Raw genomic sequence first — 17,925 nt, forward strand, 5'->3', positions numbered from 1 at the left:
TTCCTTACAGCTTACTTACAAAAGTTAGGCAGGTTTCATTTCGCAATTCTACGCGTAATGGTCATAACTGGAACCTCTTTTTTGTCCATATACTGTAATGGAGGAGGCGGAGTCGCGTATCGCGTCATCACGCCTCCTACGTAATCACGTGAACTGAAAACAAGGAAGAGCCCCAAAGAGCGCTGAAGAAAACATTCATTACACAATTGAGAAGGCACAAGAGAGTGGCTCACGTGAATTGACTGAATGCAGCACGAGTGATCACTTCGATACTGCGGAAACAAAGCACGGTGTAAAATGTAAGTTTAAATTAAGTTTATACTACCGCTGCCGTTTGCAATACCATATTTGCGAGATACAAGTTTAATGAGAAACGCTCCCGCTGCCGTTTGCAATACCATATTCGCGAGATACAAGTTTAATGAGAAGACACGAGGTATAAACGAGACTTTGGATGACTTTGTAATGGATTAAAAATTGCTGTAGCGAGAAACTTTTAAGTGCCAGGTCTTAGCTAACATTAAATAAAGCCGTGCACATCGCAACATCACACAAGACAGCGGCTCACGAGAACTGACTGAACGCAGCACATCAGAAACAAAGCACCGTGTAAACCTAAAGTTTAAATGAAGTTCATAGACCTACAAAAGGTTGCCATTGATTTGAGGCAACATTGCTTTTCTCCTGTACAACTATACGTTGCATTCTCAAGAGTGTGCTTGTACGGCTTGGTCATATTACAACCGGAGTGCTGAACTGACAACGTGGTATACAAACAGAACTATAACAATCGTAATAAACGAACAAAAAAACAGCGGACAACCCATGGATTAAATAAAAAGGCTGCTTCCGTTGGCGAAGCAACGAAAAAGGAAGACCTTATATGGCGTTCATTTATAAAACAGTGGAGAGGCTATGTGAAGGCAGCTTCACAAAAAAACAGATCCTTAACAAATTGTTATTGGTATATTTTCCCTCAATTTAAAAAGGTTTTCTTTTCTTCTTAATAAAAATTTAAAAGCAGTACTTCGCAGGGATTTAGATATATATATATATATATATATATATATATATATATATATATATACATACAGTAATCCCTCCTCCATCGCGGGGGTTGCGTTCCAGAGCCACCCGCGAAATAAGAAAATCTGCGAAGTAGAAACCATATGTTTATATGGTTATTTTTATATTGTCATGCTTGGGTCACAGATTTGCGCAGAAACACAGGAGGTTGTAGAGAGACAGGAACGTTATTCAAACACTGCAAACAAACATTTGTCTCTTTTTCAAAAGTTTAAACTGTGCTCCATGACAAGACAGAGATGACAGTTCCGTCTCACAATTAAAAGAATGCAAACATATCTTCCTCTTCAAAGGAGTCAGGAGCAGAGACTGTCATAAAGGCAGAGGAAAATCAATAGGGCTGTTTAGCTTTTAAGTATGCGAAGCACCGCGGCACAAAGCTGTTGAAGGCGGCAGCTCACACCCCCTCCGTCAAGAGCACAGAAAGAGAGAGAGAGACAGAGTTTGTTTTTCAGTCAAAAATCAATACGTGCCCTTCGAGCTTTTAAGTATGCGAAGCACTGTGCAGCATGTCGTTTCAGGAAGCAGCTGCACAGAAGGTAGCCAACGTGAAGATAATCTTTCAGCATTTTTAGACGAGCGTCCCTATCGTCTAGGTGTGCGAACAGCCCCCCTGCTCACACCCCCCTACGTCAGCGCAAGAGAGAGAGAGAGAGAGAAAGAAAGTAAGTTGGGTAGCTTCTCAGCCATCTGCCAATAGCGTCCCTTGTATGAAATCAACTGGGCAAACCAACTGAGGAATGTATATATATATATGTGTGTATATGTATATATATATATATATATATATATATATATATATACACATATATACACAGTGGTGTGAAAAACTATTTGCCCCCTTCCTGATTTCTTATTCTTTTGCATGTTTGTCACACAAAATGTTTCTGATCATCAAACACATTTAACCATTAGTCAAATATAACACAAGTAAACACAAAATGCAGTTTGTAAATGGTGGTTTTTATTATTTAGGGAGAAAAAAAAATCCAAACCTACATGGCCCTGTGTGAAAAAGTAATTGCCCCCTGAACCTAATAACTGGTTGGGCCACCCTTAGCAGCAATAACTGCAATCAAGCGTTTGCGATAACTTGCAATGAGTCTTTGACAGCGCTCTGGAGGAATTTTGGCCCACTCATCTTTGCAAAATTGTTGTAATTCAGCTTTATTTGAGGGTTTTCTAGCATGAACCGCCTTTTTAAGGTCATGCCATAGCATCTCAGTTGGATTCAGGTCAGGACTTTGACTAGGCCACTCCAAAGTCTTCATTTTGTTTTTCTTCAGCCATTCAGAGGTGGATTTGCTGGTGTGTTTTGGGTCATTGTCCTGTTGCAGCACCCATGATCGCTTCAGCTTGAGTTGACGAACAGATGGCCGGACATTCTCCTTCAGGATTTTTTGGTAGACAGTAGAATTCATGGTTCCATCTATCACAGCAAGCCTTCCAGGTCCTGAAGCAGCAAAACAACCCCAGACCATCACATTACCACCACCATATTTTACTGTTGGTATGATGTTCTTTTTCTGAAATGCTGTGTTCCTTTTACGCCAGATGTAACGGGACATTTGCCTTCCAAAAAGTTCACCTTTTGTCTCATCAGTCCACAAGGTATTTTCCCCAAAAGTCTTGGCAATCATTGAGATGTTTCTTAGCAAAATTGAGACAAGCCCTAATGTTCTTTTTGCTTAACAGTGGTTTGCGTCTTGGAAATCTGCCATGCAGGCCGTTTTTGCCCAGTCTCTTTCTTATGGTGGAGTCGTGAACACTGACCTTAATTGAGGCAAGTGAGGCCTGCAGTTCTTTAGACGTTGTCCTGGGGTCTTTTGTGACCTCTCGGATGAGTCGTCTCTGCGCTCTTGGGGTAATTTTGGTCGGCCGGCCACTCCTGGGAAGGTTCACCACTGTTCCATGTTTTTGGCATTTGTGGATAATGGCTCTCACTGTGGTTCGCTGGAGTCCCAAAGCTTTAGAAATGGCTTTATAACCTTTACCAGACTGATAGATCTCAATTACTTCTGTTCTCATTTGTTCCTGAATTTCTTTGGATCTTGGCATGATGTCTAGCTTTTGAGGTGCTTTTGGTCTACTTCTCTGTGTCAGGCAGCTCCTATTTAAGTGATTTCTTGATTGAAACTGTTGTGGCAGTAATCAGGCCTGGGGGTGGCTACGGAAATTGAACTCAGGTGTGATACACCACAGTTAGGTTATTTTTTAACAAGGGGGCAATTACTTTTTCACACAGGGCCATGTAGGTTTGGATTTTTTTTCTCCCTAAATAATAAAAAGCATCATTTAAAAACTGCATTTTGTGTTTACTTGTGTTATATTTGACTAATGGTTAAATGTGTTTGATGATCAGAAACATTTTGTGTGACAAACATGCAAAAGAATAAGAAATCAGGAAGGGGGCAAATAGTTTTTCACACCACTGTATATATGTATATGTAGATATGTGTATATATATATACATATATATATATATATATATATATATGTATATGTATATGTTAATGTATATATATGTTTACATAACCTCTTTAACACACTACTTCTCCGCTGCGAAGCGCGGGTATTTTGCTAGTTTATATATAAAGGGAAAAAAGCCACTTTTATCCCATTACAGAATTCATTTACAAACAAAATGTGTGCATGCTTTCGAGAGCAAAATAACTATCAATCAAATGAGGGGTTTAATCGTTTAACTTGTACTCACACATATGTAACAGGAAATGAAATGATGGGATTAAACAACTGGCTGAAAGGCATCTGCGAGAATCAAAACATTGGGTTCATTGACAACTGGGACCTCTTCTGGGAGAGGCCACATTTCTTCAAGCGGGATGGTCTGCATCCAAATAGATTCAGAGCCCGGGTCCTCTCCAAAAACATCGCTAAGGTAAATCGTCTCTCTTGACTGTATTTCTACTCCTAAACCCTTCTGTAATGTTATGCTAGGACATGATAATTCTTTAACAAAGTCTTCCGCAAAAGTGCACTGCATTACTACTCTAATAACTAATCTCAATGCACGTAAAAAATCTAGGCAGCACGACATAAACACTAATAATTACAATTATACCTTTAGATGAACAATGTATTAAATCTATAACAACAGATTATAGATTAAATAAAAAATATGCACAGAGCGGCGCTAATAAAAATAATTTCTATTTCAAATACACATAACACACATAAAATTCAGCTCTGCTCCTCCGAAACTTTAAATATGGCACTATTAAATGTTAGAGCATTAACCAGCAAGACGTTTTTCATCAACGATCTTATTAGTGATAGAAAAATTGATTTTATTGCGCCTCCAAATTACAGTTTTACTCATGTGGATCGCCAGGGAAAGAAGGGTGGCGGTTTAGCAAACATTTACTCGAGTCGGCTGAAGTATAAAGATGTCAATTTTGGTAAATTCAAGTCCTTTGAGTATCTTGTCATTGTTATTCATGGAGTTTCTCACTTTCTAGTATTATCCGTGTATAGACCTCCTAAATTTAATGCGTCTTTCTTTGAGGAATTCTCAGACTTGGTGTCAATTATAATTACAAACTATGACACACTCCTAATAGTCAGCGACTTTAACTTTCATATCGATAATTAGTGTGACCCAAAAGTAAAAGAATTCATGAACCTCCTGGACTCTTTTGATTTGAGACAGCTCGTTAATCAGCCCACACATAAAGCAGGTCATACGTTAGACTTAGTAATTACCAAAGGACTAAAAGTTGATGTAAAGCAGATCATTGATATTGGTCTATCAGGCCATTTTCTTTTACTATTTAATATAGAAATATTGATAGAAAACATTCATGAGACTGCGGTGGGCTGGCGTCCTGCCCAGGGTTTGTTTCTTGCCTTACGCCCTGTGTTGGCTGGGACTGGCTCCAGCAGACCCCTGTGGCACTGTAGTTAGGATATAGCGGGTTGGATAATGGATGGATGGACATTCATGAGAAGCATATTGTTAAAAAACGCTTCTTTGATTCATCAGCAGCTTTAAAATTTACAAACATTCTAAGCAACCAGTCCGTTTACAGTGCTAACTACAATAGAGAGGATAATGTAAATAGTAAGGTGGAAAAATTTAATACTAAGGTGAGAGCTGCTGTTGACATGGTTGCACCTGAAAAGACAGTTAAAAAATCTTCTATCATTGTTATACCATGGAAGACCCAAAGAGTGTCTGATTTAAAGAGAACATGCTGTAGAGCTGAGCGTTAATTGAGAAAAACTGAACTATCCACTATTAGATATTGAAGGTTAAAATAACAGAATACAATAACGCAGTCCGTCTTGAGAGGCGCTGCTGTTTCTCCAAGATTATAAATAACAATGCTAGTAATCCCAGAACAGAATACAATAACACAGTCCGTCTTGAGAGGCGCTGCTATTTCTCTAAGATTATAAATAACAATGCTAGTAATTATTCTCTACGATTGATTGTCTGCTAAACCCAGGTAACTCAAAGGAATGCCTCCAAAATTCTTCCAGTGAAACTTGTGAGGCTATTGCTGTATTTTTCAAATGATATTAGAAATAATATAGTATATCTCCCCAACACTGTGGATCCTCTTAAGCCCCAGTACTCCGTTATAAACAAATTAAATTCTTTCACCAGGCTAGATTTACCTGATTTACAAAAAATAATTTCTCAACTGAGACCCTCCACCTGTGTCCTTGACCCAATACCAACAAGTTTGTTCAAAGAAGAATCGGGAATGCTAACTGATAGTATTCTTGACTTAGTAAACTCATCATTAGATACGGGGGTCTTCCCAGACTGTTTTAAGATTGCTGTAGTTAAACCCCTACTCAAGAAAAATAATCCTGACCCCTCTTGCTTTTGAAATTTTTAGACCCATTTCTAACCTGATTTTCTTAAGTAAAATTCTAGAGAAGGCAGTCATTATGCAGCTAAATGACCACCTCAATAAACATGCTATTCTTGATAAGTTTCAGTCGGGTTTTAGAACAAATCACAGTACAGAAACTGCACTTGGTAAAGTAGTAAATGACTTGTGGGTAAATGCAGACAGAGGCCATTTATCTGTTCTCATCCTCTTAGATCTGAGTGCCGCATTTGACACCATTGATCACAATAGTCTTAGAAATCGCCTTAGTCAATGGGTGGGCCTCTCTGGCAGTGTCTTAAATTGGTTTGAATCCTACCTGGCAGGTACAAAAATTATTTGTTAGTTGTGGTAATTACAACTCAAAGACACATGATATTCTATATGGTGTTCCACAAGGCTCTATCCTGGGTCCACTGCTCTTTTCGATCTACATGCTTCCGTTAGGTCAGATTATCTCGGGGCATAACGTGAGTTACCACAGCTATGCTGATGACACGCAGCTGTATTTATCAATAGCACCTGATGATCCCCACTCTGTTGTTTCACTAACACAATGTCTTACTTGTGTTTCTAAATGGATGAATAGTAATTTTCTCAAGCTAAATAAAGAGAAAACAGAAATTTTAGTGATTGGCAATAATGGATATAATGAGGTTTAGAAATAAACTTGATGCATTAGGATTAAAAGACGGAGGTAAAGAATTTAGGGGTAACAGTTGACTGTAACCTGAATTTTAAATCGCATATTAATCAGATCACTAGGACAGCATTTTTTCACTTAAGAAACATAGCAAAAGCTAGACCTCTTATATAATTGAAAGATGCTGCGAAATTAGTTCACGCTTTTGTTTTCAGTCGACTAGCTTACTGTAATGCACTCCTCTCAGGACTACCCAAAAAACACATAAATCGTTTGCAACTAGTACATAATGCAGCTGCTAGAATCCTAACTAGAAAATCCGAGCACATTTCTCCAGTTTTGATGTCACTACACTGGTTACCTTTGTCATTCAGAATTGACTTTAAAATACTGCTTATAGTTTACAGAGCCTTAAATAATCGCTCTCCATCTTCTATATCGGAATGTCTTACACCTTATATTCCAAATCGTAATCTTAGATCCTCAAATGAGTGTCTGCTTAGAATTCCAAGAGCTAAACTTAAAAGAAGTGGTGAGGCAGCCTTCTGTTGTTATGCACCTAAAATCTGGAATAGCCTGCCAATAGGAATTCGCCAGGCTAATACAGTGGAGCACTTTAAAAAAACTGCTAAAAACTCATTACTTTTAACATGGCTTTCTCATAACTTAATTTTAGTTTAATCCTGTTGCTCTGTATATTTAATTAATTATCATAACTATTCATGGTGGCTCTAACATCCGTACTAACCCCTACTCTCTCTTCTGTTTTTTTCCCGGTTTTCTGTGGTGGCGACCTGCGCTACCACCACCTAATCAAAGCACCATGATATTCCTACATTGATGGATTAAAGCCAGAAGTCTACATGACCATCATCATCAAGTCCTTCCATGAGAATCCAAAATACAAAGAAGGCTGGGCGGTCTCATGGTCTGGAACCCCTGCAGATTTTATATTTTTTTCTCCAGACCTTACTCTTATTCTATGTTAATTAGTGTTGTCTTATTTTAATTCTTAGTTTGTCTTTTTTCTCTTTTCTTCATCATGTAAAGCACTTTGAGCTACATTATTTGTATGAAAATGTGCTATATAAATAAATGTTGTTGTTGATGAAAAGATAACAAGATTTGTGTCCTACACAGCCATGATATATGAATGGAGTCTTTAAAATCATTCTCTAATTGTAATGAACACTTCTACAGATGGCCAACAGTCTGTCCCATTTTCTAAGTGGTGTAAACAGTTCAGAGTCACACTGAGGAGTGACTCACGCAAATCCACATTTATGCATATAGGACAATAGGATGAGGGAGGTCTGCCATCCACATTTATGCATATAGGACAATAGGATGAGGGAGGTCTGCCAGCACAAATAGCTGGTGTAGCAAGTAAATATCGACACAAGACTTGTCAAACAAAGTGGCTATTTGGCTTGTCTACACCATAGATGAGGAGTTGTTCATTTGTTAATATCAAAATAACATTTATTTTGTATTTCAATGGTTCAAAGGATAAGGCACTTCTCCCTATTAATGTGTACTATGTTATCAGAGACACGTAATCGCCAAAACAATGCGGTTAAGTAGGACAATGAAAACATTGTACTCCATCACTAAATAAAAATCTGAAAATACTGAATTTGTGTCATCTGTTTTGCTTTTGAAGGCAAACTACCATTCATTACTATAACCTATTAGTTACAGCACACATCATATACTTGAATGGTAAACTGAAGAATGTAATATTAACAATGATGATAAGTCAAAAATTCTGGATTTGTAAAAATTTGAAATAATTTCAAGCAAATACTACAAACTTAACTGATTGGTGAACCAGAGTCTACAAAAAAACTCGTAGATCCAGCCCACCTTAAAACCGTTCTCATCCCTCCGCCAGCGTCTTTTGTCTTCAAAATGTGCCGATTAAGACGAGCAGCAAGCAGCTGGCAATTCCATTCTCCACCATCGCAGAACGTTCACTAAGTTTTCCCAGCTCATGCCTTGTTTGATTATCTGGGAGTGACTGAACTGCTGGAGTTTTAGAGTGGAAATAATAGATCGTTATTTGGAACACATGCATTTCATGTGTGTTCCGTTTCTACAGTAATCTGTGTAAACACATTGTTAAAACAGAAACTTTTTCATATTTTAGTAATAAATGTTACAAAATGTAGGCATAAACTATAGAATGTGTGAAGCCTGAAGTCCAAAGATCAAATAAACATTTTCACAAAAGGTTCAAGAACAATACAACAGCTTCTGTGGCGCAATGCTAAGATTTAATGACTCAAACTGCAGCAACTCTACCGTGCCTCAGAGACCTGAGTTCGATTCCCAGCTGGGGAGAACTTTTTTTTTTTTCCCCCCTTTTTTAACCTCAAACGGACATAAAATTTATAAATTGGTATGCACTGTAAATCGTTAAGTTTAAAATGTCGATCACGGTTTATTTCTGTTGATTAATTCATGCTTTTTACTTACAGTCAGAACAGGAGCTTATTCAGCTTCTGATCCGACTCTAACAGCGGCAGTATAAATTCATACCCGATCTGAAGCTGTTCGTTTAAAAAATAGTATTGCATAATAGCGCATCTTTATGTGAAAACAGCAGTGTCAGATGGGGAGTGTCTGATGATTTCATATAGCGCTGAAGTTACTGCTCTTTACTATGCTTTCCTATGCATGTCCTGGAGTACAAAAGAAACAGCAGTAGTATGTATCGTGATAAAAATGCGCTATAGCTCTGCAGTGTATGTGAAAACAGCAGTGTCAGATGGGGAGGGGAAGAATCCTGAACGCGACTGAGAGAATGAAAAGTGAATAAAAAAAAAAAAAAAAAAGACAAAGCTAACCTTTACAAGTATCATAAATTACACTGGCTGTTACAGACTGAAATCAAACGAATGTTTTATTCTAAAATAGTAAGAATAAGAGCAATTCCCTTCTCGAAAGGGAGTCCTGTAGGATCGAACTCGTGACCTTTTGATTCCCAGTCAGCAGCTGATACTGTTGCGCCACGGCGGCAGTCATAGTAAATATGTGTCATTGTCGCATGCTAAGGCGGATTTTTTTCCTGCAATTATATTTTTGAATAAAACCGCACTTGTTCTGTTGTATTTGTATCTTTTGTGAAAGCATTTCTTTGATATTTGGACTTCAGGCTTCAAACATTATATAGTTTATGCCTACATTTTGCCATTTACTACTAGAATATGAAAAACATTTCTGTTTTAAAAATGTGTTTACACAGATTACTGTAGAAACGGAACACACATGAAATGTGTGTGTTCCAAATAACAATCTATTATTTCCACTCTAAAACTCCACTTCAATCCCAGATAATCAAGTTGTGCACATTCTAAGTCGGTAGGGGGGATGGAACAGCCGGCTGCTGGTAGCTTGTCTTTATCTGCACATTTAGAGGACAAAAGATGCTGGCGGAGAGCTGCGAACGGATTTAAGAAGCGATTTAAGGTGGGACAGATCTACAAGTTTTTTCGTAGGCTCTGGTAATTCTAGTGTTAAAAACATGTTGTTACAAAAACAGCTTTAAAGAGATAGTTTTATTGAAAAATATCAGGAATTATCTTGAAATTGAATAATTCAGCAGTACATATATAATGTTGAATTTATATATTTGGTATAGATTTTAAGCAGTAAATTTTCAGTTACTGAACAGATAATGTCACAATAAATTTAGAATGTGCACATGCCAAGCTAAATCAGGTAGTTCATGATAGGCCATTCTTTATACTTAAATCCCCATTTGTTGTTACACTGTTGGGATACCCATCTCTGCCACACATTAAATTTCAAGTTTTGCATAGTATTTTGACATTTATGAATGACAATACTGATTTACCTAAATAGTTGGGTAACTTATTGATGGATATACCAGTATTTTAAAACTGCTGTTAAAGTAGATCTTTATATAGAAAATTTTAAACAGTATAACAGAAAAAAGGCACACTATTGCTCACTTCAATAAATGGAAGTACTTTAATAAAATGCCCCTGAATATTATTTCTGTTTTTGCTGTGGTATCGAGTAAGGTATCTAATACAAAAAATTCTGGTGTTGTGACATCCCTAGTATCTAATATTCATTTTTAGACAAAGTACTTTCAAAGTTTGAAAGCATCCATTCTATTACCACTTTGTGTTATTCATATCAATCTCAATTTAATAACTCCACGCAAAATATGGCAAATCCATATTAATACCCTTGCTTTTGGAATGAAGATATCAAAAAAGCTTATACAGGTGTGAAGATCATGTGCCCACAGACTTTTGACCATATAGTGTATTTTGTAATATTTACTCTAAGTGTATCCAATCCAATTTATCCAGTAAGAAGTTCAGAAAACTAAACGGGAAAAAAAACAACAAAGTACATTACTAGTCAGGAAAACAGAAATACACTTCCTGTGCACAAATAAGATGACCATATTTTTGCTCAATTTCAGGAAATAAGGCATAATTTAAAAGGTCTCTAATATCTATAGTTATAACAGGTATGAAAGAGTAAAATGGAGTAGGAATAGTCACTTGATACTTGCTACAAGTACGGTTTAATTAGAAATTCTGCTGAATATATTAGGTTCACATTTAAACTATACCAGATGAACAACATTCACCTGTTTTTCCGCAATCATCATCTCGATTTATGCCCCAAAGTGAACAATCTAAAACTGCTGATGGCTAAATGTTTGTCAGTAGCATCCCACCCAAAGAACTTACAAGGAAAACTGATCTCACCAATGCTTTTATATTTTAATTCATGATAAAACCATAAATAATAAAAGATTATCCATCCATCCATCTTCTAACCCGCTGAATCCGAACACAGGGTCACGGGGGTCTGCTGGAGCCAACCCCAGCCAACACAGGGCACAAGGCAGGAAACAATCCTGGGCAGGGTGCCAACCCACCGCAGGACACACACAAACACACCAAGCACACACTAAGGCCAATTTAGAATCGCCAATCCACCTAAGCTGCATGTCTTTGGACTGTGGGAGGAAACCAGAGCACCCGGAGGAAACCCACGCAGACACGGGGAGAACATGCAAACTCCACGCAGGGAGGACCCGGGAAGCGAACCCGGGTCTCCTAACTGCGAGGCAGCAGCACTACCACTGCGCCACCGTGCCGCCCTAAAAGATTATCAATAAAGTTAAATCCATTTAGTAAAACAAGCTTGTCTCACAAGAAAAGCATGCACCCTAAAGAACAGTAAAACACTTAATTTTTTTTTTTGGTACAGCAAATGCCCAGGTTTATACTATTGACCTTATTGTAGATGTTGATTGAAGAGATATATGCAACTATACATTTTTAATATGTCTGAAATGAAGGTAAGAAGTAAGCTGCTAAAATAGGGTGGGGAGAATTAAATGAGTAAACTGAAAAATGTAATCAAAATCAAACAAACATACTAGTGGATGTCATACCACCATTTGTCCATGTAATAGCTTTTTTAGTGAAAAATATTGTATTACATACCACTTTAAAATACAAAATGTGTTAGAAAAGAAAAAAATTGTTAGAAAAGGACAAAAGACAGAAAAGGGGATTATAACAACTTTTGAAATCAAAAGGATAAATTATACATCTACCTTCTGAATAACAAGCTTCCAGCTACTGCAAAATAATATTCACTGGGTAAAATGCTTTTTTGATATGAATAAGGAAACTGTAACATTGCGAGGTTGTAGTAAATGAGCGACTGCAGATTCAAAACTTTACCAGGTGTGTCAATCATGTCTTTTGACAAACTGGTAAAAATGACTGCAGAATAAGCCTAGGAAAAAGACTAACATAACTCAAAATTCCTCAATATTCTAAAGAAGAATTAAAATATGGAACAGAAAACAAACTGTATAAAAAAAATTATGGCCCACCAGCTGGAAACAGTATCACTTTACATGTAATATTACTTCTTTGTAGAAAGTCTTATAAATTTTGCCAATTTGACGGCGATCTGGTGTGGGGGGGGTGTGTGTGAGTGAGGGAGAAAAAGTCAACAGCTATCTTAATCACTATGCTCTAAAATGCACACTAACCTTTTAAAGATCTATCACAGACGATTACATTTTTGAATGATGCGTGTAATGTTTAATATCACATCTTACTCATTTAACTTGGTATTACTCTGAAAACTTTCCAGACATCATAGAATCTACAAATCATTTGAAAATTCTGTAAGGTTCATTTTTCAAACAGATTTTAAAACACAAAAAATGGCTATCAGCAAAACAATACATGCAATACAAGCCTTGGCTTCCCATCCTTTTCATGACAGAGAAGATTTTGCCTTCATCCAAGTCATGAGTACAGAGTTTGTCCATGGATGCAGTAAGCTGTAGACACAATAAACAGCTGGTGTTTTTTGCTTCTGCTTCTTCTTCTTTCAGCTGCTCCCATTAGGGGTCACCACAGCTGTGTCTCCTGTTTTTCGGTCAATGGCACCGTCTCTGACCCCTATAACATAGCTGATCTCACTACTGTCTTGTAGACCTTCCCTTTTAATAATGTGCTAAAATTTGTGTGTAACACAGTACCTTGCTGTTACCTGTCTGTCACAAATCATTGTGTTTTTCACATAATTTACTGAAATATTTGTTAATATATTTTCTTAGTGCAAGAATAATGAGATTTCTGTTAGCAGCACTGAACTTCAGTAAATCCATTTATCACATCTTTGATAATACTGCCTTTCTCCACATAGATTTTAATTTAAGAAATTTTGATGAGAACTAAACAGCAACTATACGTTCTTAAAACAGTATGAACCATTGCACAATGCTATACTCACATGTAGTAACTGCTTAAGCACCAACTACATACATGTAGTACTGTGCAAGAGACTTAGGCCACCTAACAAAATTAATATTTTTTTTGCCAACTGTAGCCTTATTTATACCAAAATACAGTTATGTCTGCCAAAGTATATTAGCTTAGCCAAATCCAAAATTCCCTTTGATATACCCCACTATTTATGCTTAACATCAAATTTACCTATTTATTTGCTACACTGCATCTTTAGCACAGCTGGCTCAGCTAATCATTGCCTTATTACTCAGAATTAAGTGTGTAGCTGGTTGAACAAAACACATACCCTAAGTTCTTGTCAATAAGCCGCGGCTTATCTAAGGAAAAAAGTTGTGAAAATGAAAAAATAGAATATCGGCTTATACATAAGTCCGGCTTATACATCCATCGCGGGGGTTGCGTTCCAGAGCCACCCGCGAAATAAGAATATCCGCGAAGTAGAAACCATATGTTTATATGGTTATTTTTATATTGTCATGCTTGGGTCACAGATTTGCGCAGAAACACAGGAGGTTGTAGAGAGACAGGAACGTTATTCAAACACTGCAAACAAACATTTGTCTCTTTCAAAAGTTTAAACTGTGCTCCATGACAAGACAGATGACAGTTCAGTCTCACAATTAAAAGAATGCAAACATATCTTCCTCTTCAAAGGAAGAAACAAATCAATATGTCTGTTTGGCTTTTAAGTATGCGAAGCACCGCGGCACAAAGCTGTTGAAGGCGGCAGCTCACACCCCCTCCGTCAGGAGCAGACAAAGAGAGGGAGAGGGAGAGTTTGTTTTTCAGTCAAAAATCAATACGTGCCCTTCGAGCTTTTAAGTATGCGAAGCACTGTGCAGCATGTCTTTTCAGGAATCAGCTTTACAAAAGATAGCAACGTGAAGATAATCTTTCAGCATTTTTAGACGAGCGTCTGTATCGTCTAGGTGTGCAAACAGCCCCCCTGCTCAATCCCCATACGTCAGGATCACAGATAGTCAGCGCAAGATTGACAGAAAAGTAAGCAATCTAGCTTCTCAGCCATCTGCCAATAGCGTCCCTTGTATGAAATCAACTGGGCAAACCAACTGGGGAAGCATGTACCAGAAATTAAAAGACCCATTGTCCGCAGAAATCCGCGATATATATTTAAATATGCTTACATATAAAATCACAATTTAAATGACCGCTACGCGCTCGTGTTGACTCGGCGACGCCCAGAGCAGAAAGAACGCGCTCCGGCCGCTCCAACCGCGCCATGCGGGGAGTGAGAGAGACGGCAATATCTCACACTCTCTCCCCCCTTAAAGAAATTAAATGGGCGCGAGTGAGACCACTGACCTCCCTCCCTTCTATTAGTTATAGGTTATAGTATGTTCGGCTTATCCATGAGTCCGGCTTATCTATGATACGATTTTATTTTAAAAATTCGTATGATTTTTGGTCTCCGGCTAATACATGAGTCCGGCTTATAGACAAGAACTTAGGGTAAATAGAATGGATGGGGTACCTCCAGGAGGGGTCTGGCAAACAAACTTGTATTCTTCTAGCCAACTCACAACATGGACTATTGATCACCTCAACAAACTCTTGTTCTCACCAATATTTATTTGTATTAATCATGTCAATGCACAAGTGAGTCACAGACATATATAAAATGTATATAAAACTATAAACACTAGCTGTAAAATATTCAATGAATAATTAAAGAACAGACACTGGTAACTATGGTATGAACTAGAAATACTGTACTTGCTTATTTAAGGCCACATAAGTTAAGAAAGGTAAGAATGCACATAGGTTTTTGGAACGGAAAGCTTACCTCTGCAGGACATGCAAGGACATATAAAGCTGGGGCTCATTTGTTGCTGCAGATCGCACGAGTTTGCTTTTTGTATAAGCAGAGACAATTGTGCCATCAGAAAGGGAAAAGCGGTATGCAGGACTTGAAGCTTGACCTTGCCTGAGAACTATTGACCAGTATAAGAATAAATGAAAAAATATGAAGAAAAATTAATCAACTAAAAAAATTGCACCCAAATTACACTACAAAAGCAGCAAATTAAGGACAAAAAAAAAAATAAGATTATATATATATATATACACACACACACAAAAAGAATATATAACAAAAAATATGAACAAATCTTTACAAACCAACTACTAAACAACACACACTCTTAACATTTTAATATAGTCTGAAAACCACATAACATTTAAAATTACACAAGCATTTTGAACATCTTGTTTAATATGAGCTCAAACAAAAACCTCATTATCATGAGGATTCCTTGACAAATTGTAATTGCAAACACAGCTCAATTTTTTTAGCTTGCATTACTCAAGAAGCTTTTACATACTGTATAACCAACAAAGTAAAGACACAATACATAAAGTACACACTACTGTTTATTGCCTTTTCAAGATTTTCATTATTTTTGAGAAAGCAAACATCTTCCATCTTAATCTGGAATGATAGCTTGAATGAAAATGGGACAATGATTTCCCTCAAAAAAGAGCATGCGCTGATAGCGTGTTGCCACACCCACCACACTATGAACCACCTGAATTGGGACCCAAGTGCAACAGGTGACATCTCAGGCTATTTGTATGGTGGCTGGAGTGCAAATCCTGCTAACAACCCCCAAGTTGTCCCTGTAAGTTGGAAGACCCGCTTGCTTGCATGGCTGGACGCAGATTAACGTCATACCCAGGATGAAGCAACTTCCGGTATTTACAGGATTTGAACTGGCAACATTCTAACTACTGGCGTAGATGCCGGGCCTCAGAGCCACCACTCCACCCATAATAATTTTTAAGATAGAAATAAAAACCTTAAGCTGTAGAGTTTGTTAAAATAAGAGGTAAATTTCCTAACCGTTAACTTCCCATTAGGGAGTATGCAGACATGAATAATGATGGTATGAAAATATTTCAGAGATCAATTAGACAATTCTTTCCATCCTCTCAAAGTGATTAATATAATTGCTCTTGTTTGGTTCCTTGGCAGGTGCACTTTATGTGGGTTAATGGGCAACAACTTTAAAACTCAGATACAAGTAACATTTCATTACAATTTTCTGTGTAACAATGGATATAAGAAGTGTCACCTATAATTACAATGATTTTAAGCATAAACATAAAAAGTGAAGGTATTCAGAAAAACAAAATCAATTTTACCTTCTTGATGATGTCGTTTGGCAAAGGACATCTCTCCATCATTCTGCAAGTGAAACCTCTGAATACATCTTCTCACCAAGTCCTCCCACCCAGGTTTCATGGATGCTCTCAACAAACTTGTATCCAGAGATGTAATTTTGCCTGATTTAAGTAATAAATAAATGCTTCATTTTAAATGATATCATTCTAATGTTTTTCTATCCAGTCTGTAAGAACATACTAAAGAATATATTGAAAATAAATAAGTACTGTATGTTCTAAATATTAGTTCCAAAGAACTCACATTAAACAAGTGTATTTTTCAGTTTCTACATTCTTTGTGAATTTCAAAATTACAAAAGTGGGCTTGGTAATTTTTTTGCTCAGATATTTTAAATGCTGGTATTTATGTATGTTACTGGTTTTTAGTTTTTCTTCTCTCCCTGGTTTTAAAGATTTTTATCATGGCTTTCATTTCAGGTGTTCACATTATTTAAGCTGTTATTTACTACGGAGCATGCTAGTGTTCATGACATTGAATTAGCTACAACCATTCTTTATCATTTCCCATGAGGTCAACACTGCTCATCATTAATGGCTATTGTTAGAATGGAATAAGGAGAGCGTTTAAAGAGTTAAGTATTTGACAAAAAGACAACTATTTCTAAATATTTCTTATAAATATAAATCCCACACTACTGTGCAGTGTAAGAAAAAACATTCAGCTAAATATGAATGGACATCAATCATAAGAAAAATGACTTCCAGATTGTAAGAGCTGGTTGCAGCAAAAATCAGCAAATTACTTAGAATTTAAATTAAACATCAACAACACTGCCCTTGTCTACATCATTTGATAGGATTTCCGTCAACTTATGACTGTACAGGTAGTTCCCCTGGTTACGGACACTCGACCTACGACTTACGAACAAGGCCGCAGCTGTGACGCATGCGCCTCATTAACTGCCGCTCCATCATCTTTGGCCGGAGCACCCGGTTGTGGTCGAACGGAGGCCACTGAGGGTGAACGGGACAGCGGGGGGTAGCATTATAGTGTGCTTCGGGTGGCTGCCTGTTGAATGGGGGCGGTGGTGGGCGATTCACTACACGCCTTTGGCCGCACCGTGCTCTTTCTCAGCGGGCGGATGCACGCTGCATACTGTAGTAGAGGTGACTGTGTGGTGGGTGGGTGGTGAACCGCCCCTCACTACTCCCATTCATTCTCAATTGCAAGCCTGCTTGTACTGTTACGTACATAGCAGGAAGTTGTCTCTTGTCAGTACACCAGACGTGCTGACGAGGGATGCCTGCCTGCTGTGATAGATGTACAGTGCTGTGCAGAAGAGCTCATCTTAACCTTTTG

The 17,925-nt window shown here is 37.6% G+C and overlaps 1 protein-coding gene across 5 annotated transcripts in view; it reads right to left on the reverse strand.

Annotated features, from left to right (window-relative positions):
* ncoa2 (nuclear receptor coactivator 2) overlaps window positions 1–17,925 on the reverse strand; it is a 337,105-nt gene that overhangs the window by 96,654 nt on the left and 222,526 nt on the right. For all 5 annotated transcript variants that reach the window (XM_051929406.1, XM_051929405.1, XM_051929403.1 and 2 more), the window contains exons 9-10: window positions 16,584–16,724; window positions 15,226–15,373 (exon numbers count right to left, since the gene is read on the reverse strand). In XM_051929406.1, the coding sequence (XP_051785366.1) occupies window positions 15,226–15,373; window positions 16,584–16,724 (289 nt within the window). The remainder of the gene's footprint in view (window positions 1–15,225; window positions 15,374–16,583; window positions 16,725–17,925) is intronic.

This window comes from Erpetoichthys calabaricus, chromosome 6, assembly GCF_900747795.2.
Source record: "Erpetoichthys calabaricus chromosome 6, fErpCal1.3, whole genome shotgun sequence".
Taxonomy (NCBI): domain Eukaryota; kingdom Metazoa; phylum Chordata; class Cladistia; order Polypteriformes; family Polypteridae; genus Erpetoichthys; species Erpetoichthys calabaricus.